The 27,206-nt window shown below is 34.4% G+C and overlaps 2 protein-coding genes across 2 annotated transcripts in view; both read left to right on the forward strand.

Moving 5' to 3' along the window:
* The window catches only part of LOC129218159 (pikachurin-like), a 587,112-nt gene that overhangs the window by 401,052 nt on the left and 158,854 nt on the right, over positions 1 to 27,206 (forward strand). The window contains exon 2 of the mRNA XM_054852374.1: positions 22,858 to 22,974. Within this exon, the coding sequence (XP_054708349.1) occupies positions 22,858 to 22,974 (117 nt within the window). The remainder of the gene's footprint in view (positions 1 to 22,857; positions 22,975 to 27,206) is intronic.
* On the forward strand, positions 7,808 to 8,677 carry LOC129218161 (uncharacterized). Its single transcript, XM_054852375.1, has one exon. It carries the CDS (start codon positions 7,808 to 7,810, stop codon positions 8,675 to 8,677), a length of 870 nt encoding a protein of 289 aa, XP_054708350.1.

A 27,206-nucleotide genomic window follows, 5' to 3' on the forward strand; every position in this document is an offset into this window, starting at 1 on the left:
ACCCAGGAATTTTCCCTGATCCTTTACAGCTACTGGTTGGTTATTAAGTTGAAGATTTGGATCAGGATGAAGACCTCTTTTACGGCAGAAATGAATACAGAAGGTTTTTTGAGCAGAGAAAGTGGAGTCATTTTCTTCCGCCCATTGTGATACTTTATTGATAGCTATTTGAAGTTGTCCTACAATGAGACTTATGCTCGATGAAGGAAAAGAAATTTGCAAATCATCAACGAACATGGTACCTTTTACAGCAGGAGGCAGTTGACCGATTAAGCTATTGATTGCTGTTATGAAAAGAGTAGAGCTTAGCACACTTCCCTGGGGAACTCCTTCTTCTTGGATGAAGGTATCCGATAAAACAGACTTGACACGTACGCGAAAAGTTCGATCTCTTAGAAAATTAGAGAGAAAGATGGGAAGGTTACCTCGCAACCCACACTCGTGCAGAGTTTTGAGGATCCCATACCTCCAGGTACGGTCGTATGCTTTTTCAATGTCAAAAAATACGCTCACAAGATGTTTTCGTTTAAGAAATGCTTCTCTTACTGACGTTTCAAGAAGCATCAGATTGTCCACTGTGCATCTGCCACGCCTGAATCCACTTTGGTATGAAGATAGCAGATGGTGTGACTCCAGAATGTACATCAGCCTGGCGTTGACCATCCGCTCCATCACTTTACATAGGCAGCTAGCTCTCAGGTTTTTCAGATTGTTTATTTGGTTTAAGGATAGGAATAACTATTGCTTGACCCCAGGATTTTGGAAATCTGTGTTCAGAATAAATTCTATTGAAAAGCTGCAGAATATTTTCTAGTGAGAACCTGCTTAGATTTTTTAACATACCATTGTAAATTGCGTTAGGGCCTGGTGATGTGTTTTTTTATTTTAGTAAAGCAGTATTTAGCTCTTGAAAGGTAAATTTAGTGTTGTAATGATTAAAAATGTTTGAGGTAAAATCTAGACTTCTTTGTTCCTTACGTGATTTGATTGTTAAAAATTTTGAACAATTGTTAGTTGCACTGGAGACTTCTACCAAGTGAGTCCCCATGCAATTAGCAATCTGATCAGATAAAACGTGACTATTTTTCTCTAGAATGGGGGCACAAGATGTATTGTAGTTTCCAGCGGTCTTTTTTATTTTACCCCATACAGTCTTGAATGGTGCTGACGTAGGCCTGCCACGACTCCCACTGGCTCTTCCGTCGAATCCTTCGAGCTTCAGCACGAGCTCGTTTAAGTGCTACGAGATTTTGTGTGGTTGGATAACGACGAAATGTGTTCCATGCCTTTTTTTGTTTCTTCTCCTGACAATCAAAATTCCACCAAGGCTTAGGAAATTTGATCCTGCCTTTATTAATTGTTGGTATCGCAGCATTCGCTGCGTTTAAGATAATGTCGGTTACTCGTTTTACCGCTACATCAATATCAATATCAGTCACGTCTTCCTATGTTTTTTCTGCCAACTGGTAAATGCTGCCCAATCAGCTCGATCAATGCGAAGTCTGGCTTGCTGATGCTGCTAATAGCTGCATCGTCCAGTAAAGGTTATCCGGATCGGAAAATGGAAACTAGGTATAGAGACTACCCTGCACCTGGAAATCCCAACGTGGCAGAAAGGAATGAGCATATTGCAAGGTCAATGACATGGTAAGTTTGCGTAGGAAGGTGGAAATAGGTATTTTCACCGTTGTTAAGAACGCATATATCATTGCCTTCTATAAACTTTTCTATAATTAAACCTCTACTGTTAAGAGTATAGACTCCCCCAGAGAGGATTATGACCATTGAAATCCCCCAAGATGATAAATGGGGGAGGAAGTTGATCTACCAGTGTCTGCAACTCCACGCCTCTCTAGTCGTAAGAAGGTGGAATATATACAGAACAAACTGAGAACAGCGAGTGAAGGTGAACACGCGCAGCTACTGCCTGCAGGGACGTGTTGATATTGAGCTGGCTAGATGCGTAATCATTAGAGATCAGCAATGCCACTCCTCCAAATGACGATCACCTGACAAGCAGTCCTTGCGGTGTATATCAAAACCTTTCAACCTCGGTTTACCAACAGGCCACAGGAATGTTTCCCGCAGACAGAATATGGCCGGTTGGTGATATTCGACAAGATATTTATCGTCCGTGACATTATGCGAGTAACTCTGACAATTCCAAGAGAGAATGCTCAAGGCCATGGAGAGAAAAGGAAGGAACAACGGCCGGAAGAACAGAGAACAGCTCATAAAGGAGGATGATCCGTCCATCCTTCATCGTCGGCTGGAGGAAGGTCTTAAAATTCAACATTCTCATCTTCCTCTTGGGGAGGAAGTTGTTGGGACTAAGTCAATTTAACTTTCTTGCTAGAAAGTAAAAAGTCCTCCTTCTTAATGTTATAAAATTTTGGGGGCCTCTGTTTAGAGGCTACCCCAATTTTGCGCGAGTTTGGATAATTTTCCTTTTTTCAACTGTTTTCTTTTGTTTTTGGTCAGTTGGTTTGTTCGAAATTAATGTTGCTGACTAACTTTTACTGCGATTTTGTGTAGTTTGTATTTTAATTTCGTTAGCATTTTTTTTTTTTTTTTTTTTTTTTTTTGTGGTGGTTTAGAATTATTGAGCTGTTACTTGTTGATTTAGATGAGTTCGGTAATTTATTTCTGGTTATTTTGTTTACTGGAGGATCAGTTTGTATGCTTATGGAGTTGAATATTTTTTTTACAGCAGCAGAATATGAGAGTCCAGCTGTAGGGGTACGAGATAGGACAATTTTTCTCGCGTCTGGATATGATATTTTTTGAGTAGTTTTGATAACCTGTATTTCCTTTTCGAATAGCCATTTAGGGCACTTTCTAGAGTAAGAGGAGTGTTCTCCTTTGCAGTTGGCACATTTAAATTCCTTTGAGTATTTATTGCTGTTGTGGCCGGGCTCAGCACATCTGGCACAGGTTCCTGTACCACGGCATGACAGCTTGGAATGTCGAAAACGCCCTCATTTAAAACACCGTAGCGGATTTGGGATGTAAAGTCTCACTGCGCAAGAGAGAACCAGCTTTGACACGTGAAGGGAAAATACGCGTACTAAAAGTCAGAATGACATGTTTCATATTCTGCATTTCGCCGTAGCGTTTGATAGTGATCCTCTTCACTCCACTTACGTGTTGATCTTTCATTTCCTCCAGAATTTCCTTCTCTGGTGTAAATAAAAGGTCTGGCTGCGAAATGATTCCCCGAGAAAAGTTTAATGTTGAGTGTGCTGAGACTGTACAAAGATACGAACCTAATTGTTTGATAGCTAAAATAAGTTGAACTTGTTTTGGGTGTTTTATTTCTACTAATAATTCGCCAGTACGTAGTTTTTTTACTAATTGGAACTCACCGATAAGATTCATTAAAGCTTTCTTAATTGAGAATGGGGACACAGCAGTGAATGTTAGGTTTTCGTTTCTTTTGATTATAAAAAATTTTGCAGAGCTGAACGAGTCTTTCTGACGCTCTTCACAAGGGGGAAAAGTGTTCTTTGTGTTTTCTTCCATAAACGAACCAGAGAACTAGGGGGGGAGTGGGGTCTAGCCACCACCACCGAGATATGTCCCAAGGCCAAACAAGCTCTCCGAAGGAAAGGGTCTGAGTCACCCGAAGACGACCTATCCCCAAACCGAATGAGGGAGTGTTTTCTTTCAATCTTTCACTTCGTTGATCTGCTAGACGTTAACGGTTGCATGTTTTTCCGCGCCATTTGCTCTAGTGATTACGATTTTACTCAATGAATGTTGTGTTTGTTGTGTGTCCTATTTTATTTGTTAGTGGTTAAGTTTTGTTTTTCTTTTGTTATTGTTTTATTTGAACAATCATGCCCTCCAGATGCTGTGTGCCTGGATGTAAGGGCAATTACGACAGCACAGATAAAAAGTTAACTGTTTTTAAATTTCCGACTGATGTGGAAATGTGCAAAACATGGATTAAATCTATTCCACGCAAGGATTTTGCACCAACAAAGTCATCGCGGGTGAGTTCTTTAATATTTTTTTCTACATTAAAAACTAATGTGCACATCATTTTGTTGTGCAAATGCTATAAATTCATTTTGTTGGTGTTTTGTAAAAATAAAAACAAACGTCAATAACTACTTGAAGCAAAATGAATTTTTGTAGCGGTTTTTAAAAAGTTGAATAATATTAAACTGTGTTTATTCAGTAACGTGACTAATCAGGAAGTAAATCATTATTTTCCTCCTATTACTGTCACTGGCAATATGTCAGGTTCATACACAATGCCTTATACTTCATTTATGCGTTAAATTAGGTGGAATCAGATGAAACATTTTATAGAGATACATATATGTTAGAGCTTTATAAAACAATATTAGTTCTGAAAAGTATTCAAAATATTTAAATTCATAAATTATTTACAAAATTTAAAAAGTGACCGAATGACCAATTAGCTGAATGAAGCATATTTTAAAGTTAAAAATTACAGGTTCATTAAATCTAAAAAGCAAAATATATTATATCTAACAATAATAATAATTTTAAAAAATGGCAATATTTTTTTTTTTTTTGAATATTTAATGCTTAAGCATTATTCCCTCACTTAAGAACATTATCTTAATAGTGAGGTAATGATGAATTCATTAAAATGTGTTTACCAGTAGTTACCCCGAAGTGATTTTTAACTTGATTCACATACAAATGTTCTAAAACAAAGAATTAACTTATGATTACTCAGCTTTCATACGCACATATGTTATATAACTGCAAAAACAGATGTGAGGAAATGAAGGATGCCAAAAACCTTATATGGTTTTAAGCTTTCAATTAGATTCTAAGAACGAATTTCACACAACTTAAAACGAATACCTGCTGCAATATTCTTCTGGGTTCTCAGCTGCAAATTAATAAATTTTTTGTTAAAATATTATTTCTTTGCGATTTGGGAATGGAAATTGTCTGTTGTGAGGGAATGACACTAGCTGCTGGGAACTAACTAAAAAATAACAGTGTGAAATAATTTTTAATAATAATAAATAACTTTAATTTTGATCTTTTAAAATCACATTGTTCAATATTTTGAAATAAAAAATACCATCCTATTGCTCGTTTGCTCAGAAATGATTTTTGCTGATTTTTTACTAACAGAAGGACAAGTGAGGTAATGACATTTTGGTGCTTTAGACACACATAAAATGTGTTTAAAATAATCAATTAAAATTTTACTTTAACTTATTGAACTATATTCTTAAAAGTATTTCAACCCCTAAAAATACGCAAGAGCCATTAAACATTCGTAAATTATTGAGGGTATAAAAACGATTGTTTCTATGAGAAAAACCCAAATACATTTAAGAGATAGAAATTTTTCTTTTTACCTTTATGTATGGATTTGACATAGAACCTCAATACCACCCACGTGCTGCTCCCTATCAATTTACTCATGCAATTATAAAACAGGAAATGTGTTGTATAATTGCTTGAACTTGTGTGATTGAAGTTATACAATTACAATGTGTAACATTAAGCCTATTAATATTGAAGAAGCCTAGATACGTTTTGAAGCGTTACTTTTTAATGCAATTAATTGTACATATTTATGTGAATTTAAAATGAGCTGAAAAACCACTGCAACTGTATAATGTGTCAGAAAATGCACTGTCTAGAAAATTTGGATGAGACCGATTCTTAAAATGTAACCACATCCACTCCCACTCCTGAAATTCTTGCCAACAGACATAAGCTATACATAGGAGTATCATAAAATAACTTCTAATTCGAAATTTCTGGTATGTCTTAAATTAAATATACTCATACAAATAATCAATTATTCATTTTAAAAAAAACTCATCCAAATATGGAGTGTCTTTCTCCTAAAAGCTGTTCCTTTTGCTAGTTATAGCTACTTTGGTCGCCCTTATAGACACACGATGTTGAAACTAATTTATATTTTTTCTTCTGATATTGAGCTTAGACTTCATAGAGGTACTAAAAAGTCATTTTAATGGTTAAAAATGAAATCAGATCTTTCTGTTTTTGCTCGAGCCAATTTGAAGATTTTGCAAACTACTCTTCATGTAAATATGGTTAATTCTGTCACATGTTAAATTATTGTTTAAAATTTTTGGCAATAGCAAACTGAAAGTGCTTTACTTTATACCCGAAAGAAATAAGATGCAAAAAATTTTGTTTTTGAAAAAAAAAGAGTATTTATTTGGTTGATTTCTTATTTTTGAATTTCTATTTTTCACTCTAATTTTATTTTTTTATTTTCGACCATGGGGGAAAAAAAATCCGAGAGGCCTTTTTTTTAAATTAAAATGAAAAAAGGCCAGCGACTCTATTTTTAATAATTATTTTATTTTGAAGAGCATTTTATTTCTCTTTCTTTTCTTTTTTTTTCCCCTTTCTTTCTTTTTTTTTTTTTTGCAAACTCATAAAGAAGTTTTTTTTTTGTAGAAAAGCATACATATTAGATGCATTTTTACGGTATGAAAAAGCTTTTACCTCAATTGTTTATAAAGTAATTTTTGACCAATTCGCAATACACATTCGAATCCGTATGTTAAGGTTCGTTTTTTTTTTTTTTTTTGTTTTTTTTTTTCCTTTTTTTTTTTCATATATTTGGCAAAAGCTCGGAATTAAAAAAAAATTTCCTACTCCATTGTAAGTTTATTATGACTTCAAGTGTATTAAAAAAAATTGAGAAATGGAGTTTGATATCAATTCTTCGTTTACCAACCCCCCCCCCCCCTTTTTTTTTTTTTTTAATTTTTTGTGTGTAAGAGAGAGAATCGATGTTGGTATAGGGGAAAGTGGGATTGTTTAGTTCCGGACTGAGTTTTTCGTTTTAGATTGTGAGTTTTTTTTCATCAAATTGATTTTTTTCCTTTCTTAAAAGGTTTGCGAGCTACATTTCCTTGGTTCTGATATTGAACGGGAAACTTTTGTTCATGATAGCAAAACTGGCGAAAAAATATCTGCTCCATTACGTCATCCTCGTCTAAAGAAGAGTGCTGTACCTTCACTTTTTCCAAATTGCCCATCCTATTTATCATCTTCTGTGCAAGAAAGAGAGTCTCCCGTGGAGCGGGCAACAAGGATTGAAAATGAACAACTGCAGTTGGCAGTGAAGTTAAGTATTCAGAGCAAGGAAGCTGAAGATGAGCTGGTAAAATTTTCCAACTATGAAGAGTTTTTAAATTGCTTGAAGAATTTCAAGACATCAAAATATTGGACTGTGATATCAAGACCAGACCGTACAGTTTTTGCTAATATTAGCGTTCTGGATGTGCCTACTATCACTTCATCAGTTGTGATCAGCAATAATCTTGTGTTAAAAGCATTTGTTCAGTCAGTTGAACTAAAATGTTGTAAAAATTTGAAACTTCCTCAGCTCACCACAAGCTTCCATGACGTCACTTTTATCCTAGATCATTTAGAATATATATCAAACAGCAAAGAAATGAGAGATGACAGTGTCTTGTTCGATATGTTAGAAAATATTTTGGAAACAATCGACGACGAAACGGCATCAGAGAAAATTGAGTTCGTTAAGGAACAAATCTATTTATGGAAGCATAAAAAAGCGCAGTTTCGATACTCGCCACAGTTGCTAATTTTCTCGGCCTTAATATTCTCCATATCTCCTCACGCATACAAATTTATTAGAAATTCTGGAAATCTTATTCTTCCCCATCCGAATACTCTTCGGAGAATTATAACAAATCTCAGATCCAGCCCGCTTTGCGAGCAGTTGGATGAAAATTTTCTAAATTTTTGTGCGGAAAAAATTAAATTGCTGAAAAACGAAGACAAAATTGTTTCTTTAATGATAGACGCAATTCATTTAAAACCTAGCTTTGACTTTAAGGGAGGAAATGTTGTTGGGTCAGCATTTGACTGTGATGATGCAGCAACAAGTGCACATACATTTATGATTCAAAGCATGCAATCAAATTACAAAGAAGTTGTACACGTTTTGCCGGTAAAATCCATAGCAGCTGAAACTCTGCATGCATTTATCAAAAAGGTTATTATGGGATTGGAAGAAATTGGCTTCATGGTGATTTCTGTTGCAACTGACAACAATTCCATCAACCGTAAAGCAATGTCATTTTTTGCTGATCCACCTCAATTAATGACAGCTTATAAACACCCGTCAGATCCCGAAAGGCCTCTTTTTTTTCTTTTTGATGTGGTTCACATCTTAAAGTGCATCCGCAACAACTGGCTGAACCAAAAGAGTGAGGGACAATCGATGTATTACCCAAACTTTGATTCTATCAACTCATCGTCTATTAAAAAACTGGACACTGCATGCTTTAAGACATTGAGAGCTATGCATGAGTTGGAGCATGCAAAAATAGTCAAATATGGCTATGGACTGACGCTCAAAGCGTTGAATCCAACAAATCTTGAGCGCCAAAATGTAAAGCTTGTATTACAGGTGTTTAATGAACACGTAATCGTAGCTCTGAATGAGCTTGGTGAAAAGCACAATTTGCCTTTCCACAAAGAAACTGCCGCCTATATAAATATTATTTTAAAATGGTGGTGGATTGTCAATGTGAAAACTCCTGATAAAGGAAGAAGGTTGAAAAACAGCTTGATGTATCCATTAAGCAATGCACCTAATGATGAACGAAGGATTTTTTCTGTCTCAGTTTATTACATGGCTCAATATTTGGCAGGATTGTAACCTTTCATCTGGAAGGTTAACACCTGAAACACATTCTGCGCTCCTTCACACAAGTTGTGCACTTCTAGAGATGTCAACATACTGCATCGAGAAACTGAACATGAAATATTTTCTTACTGGCAAAGTTCAAACAGATTCATTGGAGGAAAGATTTGGGAAATATAGAATGCTGGCAGGATCGCAATACAACATATCGATTCGTCAATTGTTTGAAGCTGAAGCAAAACTGAGGATGCAGAACTATTTACCTTTGACTTTAAAGTCCGGAATGTTTGGAGAAGTAAAAATTTCTCAGCTAAATTATCAACCTGCAGATGCAAGTGTACCATTAGGTAAGTGTGAAAACGTAATGGTACATGTAACTGAATCGGATTTCACAAATATAGATTCCAGTTTACCTGTATTAGTTTATATTGCTGGATATTGTGTGTATAACATTTGTAAGAACTTGAAGTGCGATTCTTGTGAAGAGCAGCTTTCAATGGATAAAGACTGGGCCATTGATGACTGTTATAAACTCATAACGGATTTAAGCAGAGGCGGACTGAAATTTCCTAATGCAGACGTTGTTAAAATTGTCTTATATTGCTACATAGTTGGGCAAAAACTCGTTTCTTCCGAAAATGAATGCAAATTTTTAAAAATGCCCAATCAGCGCACGTTCATGTGTGAACAGGTATTAGCACTTACAAATGATTCGGAGGTTTTTAATGATGTACATGTTTGTCTCTTTGGTCATACAACTGAAAGTATTAAAAAGCGTATTGTGTGGATTACTACTAACGTTATTTTGAAAGATTATTGTGCTTTAAAAAATGATGTTCCGAAAAAAACTTCGAAAAAGCGCAAATTGCAAACATTAGAAAAGTAAACTAGTTGACAACTTTAATTTTGAAATACTGATTGTTTTAAAACTTAACATGTCTTCTTATCTTAAACTTAAATTCTTAATATATGTTTGTAATAAATAACATCTTATTGCTAAACTAATCACGGATGAAATGCTAGTTTTGCAATTGTCTAATTTTAACATGCACTTAATGAGAAATTCATTACTATATTATTATTTTTTTCATTCATATGTATTCAAGAGTCTAGAAATAGGGGAGTATTGCACAAAATCAACATTCTTTTTTTATTATTTCCCTTAACTATTGGTTGGAAGAATCTCCAGATTTTAACTGGTGTTGATGATTTTCGATCAAAATTAATGGAACATCAAAATTTTGCTACCGTATACTGTTATATAAAAAAAAAATCAGTGTCACAGATGTACCAGTAACGAATCTTAACTTATTAAAGTCTAATTATGTTATAAAATTATCTTATTGAAAAGTGAAATGGATATTTTGAAGAATTTTTGGTTTCTTTGCATTTTATATATGTATTTCGAGGTGAGTAAGCTATATTAATAATTCAACTCTAACACACATTTGAAACAAGTCATTTGAATAGGAAGGAAAATTTTACATGATTTCACTCTCATATCATTTCAACTTAACTAACAATTGATGTAACAAAAAAGGAATAAATATATTCAGTGAAATGGATCTTTGCTTTTTTATGAACATTAACATTATACACAACTATTAAATTATTCTACGCTGTACAAAATATTATCCTTGATAATGTATCGTAGATTTAAGCATACTGAACGCTGAGAACAAACAGAAATGCTTACATTTAGTTTTCAAGGAATGCATTCATACTGATGTAATAATTGCAATAGGAAATCTGTTTTCCTCGAAAAGTAATGCGCATCACATGCATCAAAATAAGCATTTTGCTTTGAAAAAAATAAACTGTACGAATGACGGATTAAGAAAGAAAATGAAATCTTCGGTATTCCCATCTGCAGCATCCAACCGCATAGGTCTTCTTTGGGAGACATTTTTCTCCCGCTGTTTGGCCTTGTAAGAGTCTCGGTGGTGGTGGTCTAGCCCCTGTGTAGCCACCCCTGCACAGAGGTAAGGCTGCGTACGACAGGGTTCGCCTGCTATCCCTGAAGACTCCCGTTCGAGGCAACCGACTACCCCCCGGTACCACGCAGCCATCGGCACAATTAAACACTCCCTGGCTTAGGGGTTTTCGTCCGAATTTGGCAAGTGTGATAAGAAAAGGAAGGGAGAAAAAAATCCCCTTCCGAAGTCTTTCATTATGTCTAGGAACATATAGAATTAGTTGCGCTTTTAACAGATTCCAGCAATTTTTTCAGCCCTTATATGTTTTGAAAAGACTTTACGTTTTAAGGAGAAGGGTAGCTTTCGGAGCAAAAAGAGTAAGGTCAGTGAGTAAAAGACAGATATTTGCTACCATTCAAGTTTTAGAAAAAAAATCACCCATGACTGTGTGAGTAGACATGTTGTTGTGCTGAAGCAAGCCCTTCGATTACGAATACTCCGATTATTTTTCGCTCTCCACCAAATGCAATTGATTCAATTGTTTCAGACGTAATGTTGATCCGTAATGTTTGCCATCCTGAAACCACCGAGAGCATAGGGAGGAAACGAAAACAATCACTCTGTCTTCTGTTTCTCGTAAATGCTACTGTCCAACCGAGCTCAGTCAGAAAAGGCATCGCTGCCAACCCACTTGCTCTCTAATACTGTTTCCCTTATTTGTAAGTTTTTTGTCTTTAATTAACAATTTAAGTTTATTTTTAGTTTCATTCGTACCTATTGAAGATTTGTTCTTTAATGTAGTTTATTTTTTATTAAAAAACAGCTTTGGGAATTTTTTTTTTTCCTTGTAAGAATCAATTCATTCCTTTTGTTTCTTAGCTTCATTTCGTTGTTCACTTTATATGTGATATTTATCGACAAACAGGGTGCCAACCAAAGTCCGTTCTCTCGATCGTAACTTTGTGCGCCTAAAACTATATCCATAAGGTTGGTGTCTAGGTACAATTCAAATTGCTTCAATTCAATTGCAAAAAGTTTAAATAGGTAGTAACCTAAAGAACATACTGATACATTTTTGGAAACAACAGCGACCCCCCCCCCCCCCTCTCCGTCCGTTATCGAGATATAAGGTCACAAAATCTGCGGAAATTTAAAAAAAAAGCGCCAAGACTTGTGGAAGCTGTTCTGCGATTTCTCTGCACAGTTAAAACTACAGGTTGCGTTTAGCACCTTTCAGGGGTGAAACGCTTGTTCACCAACGACACCCAATACGGAGCCGGAATGGCACCTCTTACTAGGGCGAAAAATGGGCACCTTTTAAAAGACAGGCAGCGCGGGGGAAAAGAAGGAACCTTCGGAGAGAAAAATGGCACCCTCACTGATTTCTACAGTAGATCCTCTTCCCCCTCCCCCCCTATTGCGTGCGTTTTTTGAATATTATTGTGTTCTATTTATTGTTTGGGTTAATGATAGACAAAGTCTTGGTACTTTTTTCACATTGAATTCATTTTGGATTAAAACTTGTCATTTCAGGCATTTGATCACATTTCAGACTTTCCAACATAATATAGAAGTGTTCATAACTTCAATTCCTTTATCTGAGTTCTAACTCTCATAAAAACACTTGGATTGCTCAGTAGTTTTTAAATGATATTGACATTTACTATAGCATGATACTAAAAAATAAGAGTGTAAGCATTTATGGATAATTTACAAGCACAGTCAAAAATATTCAGTTATATTACAATCACGGAAAAATCAAATTGTTTCATAAAATGCAGGCGTTCAAAATATTTTAATCAAGAGTAACATATTGATACGTATTATATAGTTCGACATTTGAATATCCTATTTGAACATAAGTAATCTAAAAAAAGCACTTTTTTCTTTGTTAAATAGAAACTTTTTTGACATTAAAAATCAAAACAAATTTTTAGCATTCTACATAATGAAAAGCATTGAAAACAGAAATTAGAGAGAGAAAAAATATAACGCGTCTAGACACTGCATTCGGTTTTTGAAGTAACACCAACGAAATATTTTCACGTAATGAGTCATGGCATGAAACACACAGAGAGATTTCTTTTCAAAGCTTTTTTTTCTTTGCTACGTCTACGCAGATATTTTATTGAAAAGATAAAGACATTTAGTGTATCTGCTGTAGCAGTTAGTTACATCATTGAATTTTCATCCCGGTTACTTATTAATTATTTCGTATTGCTAACAATAAACAATTTTGGGGGAAAATCCGTGAGACCGCAGACGTGACAAGCAATGAACACCATGTATTAGTACACGGGATAAAAAAAAAGCCATAAATCACTATGTTAAAACGGTTAACTATAAACAATAAGCAGTACTCAGTTTACTTTGTTGAAACACAACTCTGAAAACACTAAAAGCCTGTTGGAAAGCCTTAAATGTTATACCATGATTAAATGCCTGTACTTACGCAAGGTTTTGAAGGTTTGTCCCAGAAATGTGGAATTTTAATCCAGTATAATTGTCTGTTCAATGTGAAAATTTAATGTACCAACAACTACGTTGCAGCATCGTCGTCCGCCATTAAAGTGGCTGAATTGAACTTATGCCGGAGTGCACAGCGCATGTGCGAGCGAGGCACCTTTGCGGAGGAAAAGAGTCGCTATTGGCTACTGCGTGAGCTGATGGCCCTTCATTACCTTCTTTCATCCACTGAGGTGCTAAAATATATCGGAACAATATTTCCTAGCCTCTGTGGCACCCTGTGGCTCCGTCTTTGCACCCTACGGCGGAAAATCGCACCCAGCTGGCACCTCTGGTTATAACAGTGTGTCTGCATGTGGCAGGACATTCATCTGTAAAGCGTATGAGAGATGCCTTCCATTACTGACCGAAACGAGATTTCGCTACTTTTCTCAACACTTCGGCAGACCTCATATTTCAATATAGGGAATCTAGGGCAAATAATTTATGGGTCCAAAAACATGTTCTACTAGGCGCTTTTCATTTCTACTTATTTAGATGTTTTAAATTATTTCGCTATCGTATAGTTTCCTGTCAAAATTAGCCGTGTAATGCTTGATCGTTCTGTCACGTTTTCAATTTGTAACCTGAAGAAGAGCGTAATATAGTAGCAATGATTTGCCTCTTGGCACATTTACGGCCAGTACTCACAGTGTTTTCCATCATCAGTCAGATCTATACTCCAGATGGAACTTCATTCATGCTGCACAAGTTACAACATATTGACCCACAAAACGAGCAATTCAATCGCTCTACTTTCTGCACTGATCAACGTAACAAGTCTTTTCGTACTGAATCGACGCCGCTCTTCAACTTTGAATCTCACTATTTCCGATATATCGACCATGGTTTTTGCTCTCAGCATAGTAACGTCTTAGTGCGTCACTAAGAGCTCTATAAACAGCATCATTAAATAGCGTATAGTCATCTTAACATGCCTAAATTACACTTTTACACGAGTTGTTTAACGATTTGAGAACGGACATTTTTGATTTGTTCAACACGTTAATTATTTTTCCCTGCATAGGCAATGAAAATTATTCTCAATTTTTTTCCTTATCGTATTTTTAAAGAAATTTCAACACATGCACACTATAATTTTCTAAAAAAAAGTCGCCTCTCGTTAAGTAATTTGAAGCGTATGGTTGCAAAAGTATTTATCTCCAAAAATATTTTTTGGGATAAAAATTCCCATATCTGTCGCTGCAAAAAGATAGGAGCTAAAATAACTTTACCTGTTTTGTTTAAACCATTTAAGGGACGTGTTTGAAACTCACTGCTGTTGCCGCGTTTGTTGGCCAGCCCAAGTATCATACTAAAAGAAGATGAAAAAAAAAACGCATTTGCGCAAAAATTGGAATAGGAAATATCTACTGATGCAGCTACACGCTTCATTTGATCCATTGAAAAGAGATAAGATGGAGGGAGTGAAGACTTTCATTCGTGAAGCAAGGACAGCAAGTCACGTGATAGATTTTTAAGTGAATCATTGGAAGAAATCAGGTTTTTTTCGCTAGTTTCAAGCAAAACGTGTCAACCATTCGTCGTTGTTAAATCACGTGACTTCTGGTCTTTGCCTCAGCTTTTGCTTAGCCAATGATTGCTCCCTCCATTTATTAATTCCTGCTCTAAGATTTGATCCGTTGTTGAGAGACTCCGCTGCATACAACTGAAGAGTCTAGAATGGGCGCAGAATAAATTAACATAAACTATTTAATAAATTGGTTTAGTTTTTTTTAACGCATAATATCATCATTTTTCTCCAGCAAACGTAACAAAATCCCTTTTTTCCCTCGCCTTATGGAAAAAAATGAGGTTTTGTAAATTTACTGAAGAAAAACTGATTGACCGATAAGTTTAAAAGCACTGTCATCAAGAATTCATCACCTCTCGAACATGTGTTTAGTGATCTTCAAAGCAGAATACCCTTGCTTTATCCTCCGTCCCGCGATCCTTTGTACCTAAGCCTTATTCGTTAAATAAATAATAGCTGTTTTTGGTCTAGCCTTAATTTACTCCGGAAGATCAAAACAAAGATTTTCGTGGAATTGAGAACTTTACTTATTTCTCCCACAATGATAGGAATTTAGAGGAAGGATTTGTTGTCATTATGTGCAGGGCTTTGTAGTTCGTTAGCATTTAAATTGCTAGATTACTCGAAAACGAGGTAGTGATGAAAAATTTGCTTAAAAGTAGGTTTTGGGACTGTAATATATGAACTACGACAAAAAAAAACTTTCGGCTCTGATATTAAAGTAAATATTGGTTTGTTGTAATCAATTTTTTGAGAAGTCTATTGAGCTTTCTGAACTTCAAACTTTCTTAGATATTACTTATTGGCGATACAGTTTACTAATGAGCTAAATACTTCAGTATAAAAGATCTTTTGACTCAAAACTCAAGTGCGATAAAGAAATTTTTAACTCTAGGCAATTCCATTATTCGCGGGAAGTAGTACCCGTTTCTCAGAATTCACATTTTCATCTCGATGAAGAATTGAATCTGCTATTTCTAGACATTTGCAAAATGAGCTTATATTAGTTACTACATTCCAAATTGAAAAAAAATAGCTTAAAAAATTTTTTTTTCGTTATAAAGGTATATGTTAATATCCAAAACATTCTTTATTTCTTTACATTTCAATGACTGTTGAAGAAAAAATAATATTTAAGTAACTGTCTAGGTTCCTTATTTTGGACTGATACACATTACCTAACGTTCCGTTGTCATGTGGAAAACTTTTTATTTTTTTTACGAAATTCGCTATCGGAGAAATTTTATGTTACGCAAAAACAATGTTGTGAAAAAAACTGCCAAAAAAATGGTAACCTTTTGAAGACTTAGAGAGCATTTTGTTCAGAGTATATAATGCTGTAAACAAACAAAAGAGAAGACTGACTTTCAAAATTATAAAGCAGCCCCTAAATTTGATAGATATATGGAACAAGTGGATGAACTTTCTTTTCTGGATTGTGTCCAACAAATACAAGTAAAAATTTCCATTTACAAATTAAAATTCCATAAAAACTACATTTTGGACTTCAGATCTTGCATTTCTTTCGTAATTATATTCTATCAACTGAAGAATGAGCTTCCTCAGTTCTAAAAGAATGTCAGCATTTTTGTCTTGTTGTGTTTTAATTTAAATTCGTAAACCTTCCCAAATGGAGACCTCCTAAAACAAGTTATTTACCTTATGTAAAACTCGTATGAACCAAAAATTATTTAAACAGTTGTTCAGGAGCGTTATTTTCCGCGGATTTTAAGCTATACGTACGCCTTCCGGGTAAAATTGTGATGTGCAAAGAAGTGTTATATTTTGGAAACCATATTTTTAAATCACCTTTTAACATGAAGTTGAATTTACATGTACGTAAATCAAACATCTTTTTTTCTTCATGATAGTTCCCAGATCATAGAATAGAATGAACTCTCGATTATCCGCGGAATAGGGTGGCACGGTAACCGCGGATAATCCGAATAATAGGTAGAAACGATACTAGTGTATACAATAGCTTAAAAATATGAATAATACTCACACAAACATTTAAAATATAACTACAAACATTGCTACCTTGAATTTACTAACATTGAATGTAAAAAATATGTATAAAAGCAAAATGCGAGCAGCAGCACAATCATTAGTTTAAAAAACATTAATAACCGTTAAGAAAAAAAAAGTATGAAAAACCCGCGGATAATCCAAACCGCGGATAATCCGATTGCTGATAATCGGGGGTTTACTGCATTCACTTCTGCCGACATTCACGTCAAATGTTGGATTGATTTTCTTAACAACAAAGTATTTATCTTAACAATAATGGTTCAGTTCAATTTAAAATGACAAAGTTGTTGGAAAAAGTGTGTGAAAAACTTACTAGAATAACCACTTACTATACAAAAATGTACTCAAAGAAAAATATTACGATCAATTACTGAATGGTAAATATCCGAAGTTCTCACTCTCTCTTTTTATTCTACCGATTCTCTGTAGCTCTCTTACAAACTTTCCTTGTCAAAATATGTTTTTGGAACTGGTCTGCGTCTTACGCTGCTTCTCAATTCAATGCATGTGTTGCTGAAGATTTTTTTTTATAGTGACTTTTCTCAGTTATTCTTTTTAATCTGAAGCCTATGGAATCTGAAATTGTAATGTTGAGAATACATCTTTAATTCCGTTTATGCATTATCGGTAATTAAGTTTGGAAGCAGAAAAAATAGAAAACGACAGTATTCATGGTACGATCCAAAAGTAATGTGCCTCACGTTATACTGACGCATGCACACCCTGCAGCTCGCTCCGCTCGACAGCGATAGTGGTGGGGGTTGTTGGCTTTACATCGCAACACAGGTCAGTAGCCTCCCAGCTTTCGGAGCGGTACCATCAGCTTTAACAGTAACCCCTATAAGTTGGTGCGTGACCAGGCGATATGAAAAGTTCGTCAGAGCAACACAAAGAGATCAAATTTTGCTTCCGGTTTCCTTTCCAAACGTTCGCAATGCTTCATCAGGCATTGGGGACTGAGTGTATGTCCTATTCGCAAGTAGAAAAGTGGCACAAGGCCTTTCGTAAGGCCGGGAAGTATTGACTGACGAATCACAGTCTGGACACTGTCCTCGGCCCATACTGACGTGAATGTGCAACGAGTGTGAATTTTTGAACACTCGGTGTTTGAGTCTCGACCGGTGTTTGAGTCTCGACCAAGTAGCAGAAGCGCTGGACTTATCGGAGACAACGGTGCAACGCATTGTTACGGAGAAGTTGCAAATGCGGAAAGTCTGCGCGAAACTTGTGCCGAGAATTCTGACTGAAGAAGGTCGGAGTCGACGCTCCCGTGATGCCCTAGCCTTCCTACGGTCCGGACTTGTGGCCTGCTGTCTTCTTGTTTCCACTATTAAAACAACCCTGAAAAGGAAACGTTTCGACTCCAACGAGGACATCCAAGCACATGTCAAAGGAGCCCTTGAAGATATCCGGAACAGGACTTCAGGGATGCCTCTGAGTCGTGGAAAAACTGCCTACAGAAGTATATTGTTGCAGGTTTCAAAACTATTAGTCAGTTGTACGATCAGCTCAATAAATCTGTCTTTTTAAACGAAGGCTCATTACTTTCGAATCGACCATGTATTCGTAACTAGAAAACTAATTACACTTTTATGTACAGTTCCAGGGTCAGACTCATTGATTTCAATGACTGCCTGTACCAGTCCTGGAAATACATTTTCCGTGTCTGTAATTGCTGAAAAGTAAATTTCGCAACTTTTTGAAACAGTTTTGTTTTTTAAGCTATCAACGAGATGCTTATTACTTATGCACTTGAACAGCGATGAAGAAAATCAAGGTTTTAAGCAATAGTAGCTTTAAACGAATTAATATCAAATATTACAATACACGCAAAAAAAAAAGTTTACTGGTTAATTTTCGTTGTCTAAATTACTAATGTATGCTCCAAGTTCGAAAATTTTTCTTCTAAATTATGAAAGGTTATATTTGCAGTGATCATCAGCAGTTTGAGAAAAGCCGAATTCGTCGTTGAAACCCGCATTTATCCAATCGAGACCACCCAGTATTAATGAGTTTCATCACAAAATTAATGACAATTCATACTTAGCCCATGTGGAGAGCTGAGACCACAGTGAACGAGTCGTTTTCGAGTTGTGTGATTTTATATCATTGATTCCCTGTCACTAGACAAAAGGCACCAGTCTTAAAGCTTGACCACGGAAAGATGACGGTTACTTCTGCTCGGGCTCCTTATGTATTGGTATTTTCCATCACTATTTAAAAGCTAATAAATTACGGCAAAGAATAGTTAAATACGTTTTGGTGTACATGCAAAGGTTTTTCACATCTTTCCAAAAGTACTCATTAGAAATCTAAATAAATAGCGTCAAGTAATTTTGTTTTAGAGAAAGAAATCGTAGAAAATCAAAATGGAAAAGCTGCACAGCACCAAATAAAGTCAATGAAGAACAATCTTTTCAAAGCATTAATTTTCTGCTTAAACTGCGGAAGCCATGTTCGTTTCAAGCCCTCATGAATTTTCTCCTTCTTTGTTCAAGCGTAAAAACACTAAGAAGAAAAAAGAAAGCAGACTTTTCTGGAATTAAATGCAGGTGTCTAGATCTATCTAGTGTAAAAACTCGCACAAATAGTGTTGCTCAAGTTGAGTATAAAGGTCTTTTTGTATTTCCTAAGCAAGATACAAGTAAAGTCTTTGATGAATTTCAAAAGAGCAATTTGTGCCTACGGAAACGCAACGATGACCAACAATAAATGTTAACGATTCAAATTTTATTCCACTTTAAACCTCTGAACGCATTGGTTTAATCGGAAAAAAAATTGTTTCAGTGAACAATTGCTCGTGAACTTCCATTTCGTTATTTCACGTTTTAGGTAAAGTTTTATAATCTCTAACGGGGTTAATACGGCGAGAAAAACAAATGTTAGTTTGAACTACGAGCACAGCTTTGTTTGAAAATTTTGCTTTTCAAACGTCTCAATTTCAATCTAAATTTTCTTGCATTTAATGTTTTTCGAAATTTTTACGAATGTCACTTTGGCAGATGTTTTTTAACGGTATTCGAATTTCCATGTTATTTGACTTTGTAAACAACTTGTTAATCTCAAAAAAACATTCCCATGCAAATCGGATTGTTTACTTTTCTTTTATTTCAAATTTAAAAATAAAATGTTTTTGTAGCAATCTTATAGTTAGGCTTATTTTTCTTGACAATGAGAGTTTAATAAAGTACCCACAAGCAAGAACTGTGACAAAACTTAGTGAACGACTTTGTTATAACTAAACTATACACGATTTAAATGTTTGACTATTTTGAATATATATACTCATTTTAAAATAAGAAATTATCAATGTGTGTCGGGTATAAAATGAGTATCATTAAACTAGTTTAGAGTGAATGTTTATTGCGCATGATTTCTGCTGAAAAATGTAAATCTGGTTTGATTAATGAAGAAATTTTGCGTTTGAAATGAATTTGTTTTCTTGCAGCATGTTAAATAATCCGGGTTCTGGCTTTGCAAGGGAACATTATCGGTAGCTACTTGCAGCTTTTAAGTAAAAGTTAGATTATTTAAATTTATTAGTAGTATCTTCTTTTAAATTTTATAGATTGAGTAAAAAACTAAATATGATTGCAATTAATATGAAAGCTGTGAATTCGGGAAAACTCGTGAGGTGCCTTTTCATCTATAAATTATTATTTTGAATTAAGATTTGAGATTTTTTCTTGTAAACCCGAAAGGACATATCTTCGATTATTTTGACTTTTTACGATTTTAATTTAATGCACAGAGGTTAATATTTTCTTTACTTCCTTTTGCTCTGATGAACATTGAAAGAAAGTGAATGACTGAGTTAGTTTCGACGTGCGAGCATGTGCAAAGGGAGCTTACGAGACATGCATTTCCATGTATAGCTGAAACTGGTTAAGTGTCTACACCTCTATGTAGTAGAATACCTTTATAACGCGGTCCTATATAACACAATTCTCTATACAACGCAATAACGCAAATCTCTATAAACTGCATAACTTTTCAGAAGTAAACAATAAGATTTTCAGTTAAGGAAAACCCTCTGCTCCGTCTTGCAAACATAAAAATGTTTAAGCAAATTAAATTTTGAAAAAATCTTTCCATCTTTGTTCAAAGCTTTTAGTGAAAATTAGAATTCAAAGTAAAAAATGAAAAAAAAAAGCAGCTATTATGCAAGCCGTGAAGCTAGCAGAAGTGTTGGATAATTCTTCTTATTTTGAATGTGGAGCATATTTGTTTGTGAATGACAATATCTATATTACATTGTATAATTAGTGTTTTAATACTTATTGTAGTTAAAACTTATTCTGAAGTGCAAATATATAGATAAATTCTGAATATTAGTTCAAAATTTGTGAAGTGATCTTTATAACGCCAAAACCTGTGTAGCGCAAAAGCTCTGGTCCCGAGGCCCTGTGCCACCTATTTTGTAGGTCAAAAGCCCAATTTACACTCGTGCAAAAAAAAGGATTATCGGAATTGATCTTGCTGTAATCAGAATGCAAATGCTGCTATGACTGAACGCAATAAGCGTTAACTTTTTTAATGAATGTGTATTGCAACCAGTGTTAAGTTTTTATAACACATTAAACATAAACATTTCCCCATTAAAGAAATTTACTGCTCTATAGCTGGAGAATGTTAGTTATCAATTGATTTTAATGCATATTTATTCCAATAAGTGTTGATCGATTTACCGAACTTTATACTGCAGTGTGAAAATAAAAGGCAGTATCTGTAGAAATGAGTTTTTGAGATATTTGTAGAAACACGTTTTTTATTCCATAATAATGTTTGGGAAATGTCGGAATTTGACGCTTTTTTCGTGAGTTATTTTTAACGAAAACCAAAAATAAGCAAACTCGTACAGTAAAGCTAAAGTGCAATAGATAACAAAAATGCAAAAAATATAAATTGAAAAATGTGCATATATTGCCCTCTATTTTCCCTAGGCAGCGTAAACATAAGACTCTCTTTCATAAAGCAGTTACTTATAGTCATGAACTTGCAGTTGTGAAAATATTATCCAGTAATTGCTTTTTACATGTCTCCTGGTCAATATGAAAGCGGCATAAGTCATCCCAACATAGTTTCCAGTAATTAATGGTTTTGTAAAAACGTGTGACATCAGTTTCTTTTTGTGGACAATTTTCATGTGCTTCTTGTTCCTAGTGGACAATATATTTAATATTTTGTGAAAAATTGGTGCACTGAATCGATAAATTAAAGGGTAACCCACACACACAGAAAGAGAAATCCATGCTTAACTCAATCGCTAAACTTTTTGACTGCCACCATTATTCTAATGCAATAGTGTCATAGTCATTCAGGGTATCATTGAGAATGCATTCAAGGTATCGAATAACTTTGCGTCACTTCGTATTTTTTAGTTTATTTGACTTGGGGGGGGGGGACTAGAAGTCCCAGTGATGCACTCTTGCTGGCGAGGTCATAAAATAAGATTTTTGCTCCTTATGATTTTAAAGTATACTATAATAAAAAAAATATGAAGTGACACCAAGTTACTCGGACTGGCTCAAAGATATCCTTAACGATTGTTTACGATTTAAGCACATTTTAAGCAGAAAGCTTTCTTTTTTTTAATGCAATTGCTGCAGCAGAGCTTGAACGTATCAATCTTAGAGCAGGAATTAGTAAATGGAGGAAGAATGTCTAATCATTGGCTTAACAAAAGCTGAGGTAAAGACCGCAAGTCACGTGACTCAACAAAGACGAATGGCCTATACGTTTTGCATGAACCTATATCGAAACAAACCAATGCTTTACTTTAAATTCTATTTCATGACTTGGGATCTTTGTTTCACAAATAAAAGTCTTCACTCCCGCCATTTTATATTTTCTTAATGGTATTCTTAATGCGGGATAGCTACTAGTGTTGTACGATTTATCAAATACGTGGTGCATCAAAAAAGACTTGTATTACAATATCAAATTTATGTTTGTTACATACTTCAAGGGTACGCCATAGTGTCCAAAATACTTCATCAAACTTCATTAGTAAGACATCATTTCAAAGATCTTTTCGCCATCAGCGAAAAATTAACGAACACCTTACCTACCCCTTTTAACCCTTCTTGCCTACTACTTTTCCTAATTCAAGCAATTAAAAAATATTAAATCCTAAGTATAATAATTTGACCACACAGAATATTTTACTTTATTAATAGGTAAAATAATTGAACTTTTATTACTTTTAGGAGAATGCCGTGAAGACAGTCCTTGCCAACACTTGTGCTTCGATTTGCATGATGGTACTTTCGAATGCGCATGCAAAGAAGGGTTCACTTTGTCTGTGAACGGCTACAGCTGTATAGGTGAGTGATTTTATTCAAACACGTAAGGGAATTCTTTTTTTACAAAAGGAACGTTGGATGGAGAATTAACAGAGTTGCTTTCTGTTTCTATTTATGTGAGAGTCAATGACCTTTTTATTTAAAAAAAAACACATTCCTTCATTGCTTTTGCTTTGGAATTGAAGTTCATTCAATATGTTTTTAGTAAATAACTTCTGAATGAATTCCACTTTACCTGTAATTTAACTTTTCAAAGGAGTAGTACTTTACGTTCAATTTTTTTTTATTAGTTTGTGTTCAATCTTTTCATCATTTTCAGGTACACTAACCATAATAAACAAGAATGCCTGTCCAAATTATTTTTCAACTTGCATTTTGCTTACTAGTTTGAACTTTGCTATACATTGATTTGATCTATTTTTCAGTTGTATCCATGCATTTTAACCTTGCGTCTATTTTGTTTTGTGAAGGTTTACACGCTTTTTTTTTTTTTTTTTTTAGCTTTCATTCTTAATTTGTTTCGTGTACTGTTTAGTTCTTTTAGCACACACTCGGCGGCATTTATTTTTATGTACTATTTACTGAGCACAGTTATATTTTGATCATGATAAAACGTATTCTGGCATCACTTTTTCTAAATTAGAACATCTGTATTTTTAACACCTTTCTCTTAATGTCAGCATACCATATCACTTTTTGGAATGAATTTTAGATTCTACTTTAATCAGTTTCCTTACTGTGTGTTTTTCCCCTTGCTCACAGGGTTTCATTTCGTATGCATTCTTTCCCCGTATTTTATTTGAATCGAAAGATAAAATGTATTCCCTTAAATTTACAAAAAGTAATGCTCTATATTTCCTTCAAAATCCTCAAGCGTTAATCACTAGAGCGCGTTAGTGTTTTTTATTTTTTGTTTTCATGTACATCTGTATTTAAATGTCGTTTTATCGTACATAAAATTCAGTACGGCCGTAAGTGCAAAAACAAATATCTTCTTAGAAAGAGGAAAGTTTAAGGCAAGGTTCAGGCTTCATTTGCATAAGAGCTCACGGAAACTCATCTGAAGTATACTTCTTTTCAATTTAATTTGATTTTTTTTTTAAAGTATTAGCGCGATGTACGTACTTCATGCGATGTACGTAGAGAAATAAGGACTGAGGTCTACAGTTATAAGGCTCCCGCACTTTTGCTTCAAATTAAGCCTTGATTAGGCTCATCAGTTTTTCATTTGTTGTTGTTGTTGTCGTGCCTAATGAAGTGCAGAGTGCGAAAATTTTAGATGCCTCCAAAAGTCTTAAAGACAATATCTGCTTATTCTGGAGCCTGATGGCTGTAGAGGATTTCAGTTGATGGTGCTCCAAGTAGGAGGAAGGAGCGAATAAAGGCCTAGCATTTAAAAACATGATCTGATGTTAGTTGTGAATGGGGAAAGTGCTTCCAGATGGGATAGGATTTAATATTAGTTGGTAATATCTTCATGTCCTTGAAATGTCCAGTACGTAGCCTAGCTATTGAAGAAGATAATTTTCTTGGGCAGTGAAGATCGGGGATTGTTGCCTTGCTGAAATGCTGATTGTAGATCCTTCGCCTGGCAAGTTTTTTATTTACATTCGTTTAGTAATTAAGCTTCTAGACTCTACTTAAAAACTGTTTTGTATTCGTTGGCAAAGTTATACTGTAGTCACATCAATTGATCCATCTCAGTATTTGTGCAAACCTGTGTCAGGTAAACTGAGAAATAACATCTATGATTTAATTGAAAAATCTCCCAGTTTTATAATGAAAAAATCTATATGGGTGATTCTACAAAAGTGAAAAAATTTAAAATCCAAACTGATTTTTTTTTTTTTTTTTTTTTTTTTTTTTTTTTTTTTGTGCGTGTTTAATTTTTTTTTAAAATTTCTTCGGGATACTTTTACATTTCTGTATCAATGTAATTCCAATCTTCAACTCAGCAAAAATTAAAATTGTTTTCCTCTTTAAAAAAGATCTTTTTAGAGGAATTTAATTGGTATCCCCTGCCACATAGATGTAATTCTCATGTTCTAAAAAATCTGGGCAAAAACTGATTCAAAGATTTCAGCTCCATTTTTCGACAATTAAATATTTCTTAAGAACATTTTATCATTAAAAAAAAACTTGACAGTGAGAAAAGATCATAGCAAGAAACGAGTGTAAACATTGTCACAAGGAACGTCAGTTATCCAAATGGCTGGAAAAGGAAAAATGATTCCCGCGGGAGATTTGTTTCAAAAAGTGTCAAAACTTCTGGAAGAGACTCATTTTAATTTTTCAAATCTGATTCAAGTTGCATGTTCACGTCCTTCAAACATTTTGTTTATTGGTGACAACTTTTACTTCATTTCTTATGTTAGTGTTTTTATTCCCTCTCTTTGGTTTGGCGTATATAAATCAGCCAAATGTAATATAATTGAATTTTGATGATACACAATAATAAACCTTGCAATTCTAAGTTCTTGGCAGAAGCTAAGCCTGAAAAGCGTAGATATAAAAAACAGTAAGTTGTGTAAATCTAAAATAGTAAGTTGTGCAGATTTAAAAATCAGGTTTGTACGAGTCAGTGTTTGGTGACCTTGAAAGTTTTGATGTCATTGATTGGAAAGGAAGGGGAAGAAATATAGGAGTGTCTAAAAATAAGATTTTGCACTTGTTTAAAAAAAAAATTCGTGCATTTATCTACATTCAGTTAGTCATCGCCGGTTTTTTTAGTCTGGAAGGTCGTAGATAAACCGCCCGCGGATAATCGAAAGTGTACTGTAATTCAATACTGCTGGTGGCATGTTTGAAGTACTTAAGCTTCAAATTATTTTTTCACCTTTTTTTCAGATCTTTAAATAAAATTAACTTTTTGAAACCAAGTGCACCACAAACTTTCTCTTTTTTTTCTTAGAATCACCCTGTATCCCTTTTTCGGTATTTTAAACTCAGCTTTTCGCAACTCTTATTTTGCCTGCAAACTTGGAAACGGAATAATGCGATCTCACGGTTGAATGTTTTTCGTTGCAAATCTGCAAAAAGAGCTGATTTTATGTTTGCAGGAATTGAAAAATCGGATTCAGGTGAATAATTGCTGCGAAGATACTTTGAATATAGTCTGTATTGTTCAGAGATTCTCGTTCACATCTTCGGTGAACCAGCACAGGTGCACGAAAAATTTGAACGGTTTTTTCCTGCTGGATGGTGAAAATTTTCTTCATTTAACAACAATAGTAGCATGCGATATTTTTGAATTGTTTTACGTTTCATAATTTTCTATGATTATTCTCTAACGTTAATTTAGTATACGCAAGTATAATCAAGGGTATTATTCGAATTTTTTAAGGCGAGAAAATGCTCCATAACATTTTTAGAAGGCTGAAATTTGTTTTGGAAGATGGAAAATGAGAAGGAAAGAAAAGATATCAACTGTTTTGATTTTTTAACATTCAGAATGTTTGACAATTTACATTTCAAAAAATTCAAATTATTTTTCCTCATTTTTCGTAATTCTAAATTTTAGTTAATAATACAAAGCATGAAAATACGCTCGACTAAGTTTTTGAGGTGTGTTTTATAAAAAAAGGTATAATTACCTTTCAAGTTTAAATATTATCATAAGTAAATCAAAATGAAAGTGTACAATAGAATTTTACAGCGGGTTTTTTTTTTTTTTTTTGATGATTTTTGTAAAGAAAGAAAAAAAAACATCAGTTCGTGAAATCTTATCACGGGGTGGGGTTTTAATTTGCTGCAAAACGCTGACATACAAAACATTCGCAAAATACGTATATGGTAAGCACAAATCGTTTATCTGAAAAACATCATTTTGAGAGCACCAAATATTTTCTGAAGTGTAAATTCGTTGAAAAAGCATTAAACGGTTCTATGATTATTTTGTGCTTCTGTGTGTTACGTAGATAGATTTACTTGTTCACTCTGATAACAAAAATCGCTATATATATATATATATATATATATGCATTCATTTCGCTCAACTGGGCTTACGAAATAATAAAACAGATACATGCTATTATTTCAACACGTAGGCCATTACTGTGGAATTGTGGCAACAGAAACGCATCGAAGTGTAAAAGATGAATCATCCCTTCAATAAAGAAGAGAATCCAAATTGCAATTCCGACAACCATTAAGATTATTGGATTTAGTCATGAATGTCTTATTGTTAGATGGCGGAAGAACATTTATAATGTTACTCTAAATGATGTCGGTAAGATGCAGGCATATATGCTTAT

The sequence above is a fragment of the Uloborus diversus genome, chromosome 3 (genome assembly GCF_026930045.1).
Source record: "Uloborus diversus isolate 005 chromosome 3, Udiv.v.3.1, whole genome shotgun sequence".
Taxonomy (NCBI): Eukaryota; Metazoa; Arthropoda; class Arachnida; order Araneae; family Uloboridae; genus Uloborus; species Uloborus diversus.

Coding starts and splice junctions, on each gene's coding strand:
- LOC129218161 (XM_054852375.1), top strand. CDS start 7,808: ATGATAGACGCAATTCATTTAAAACCTAGCTTTGACTTTAAGGGAGGA.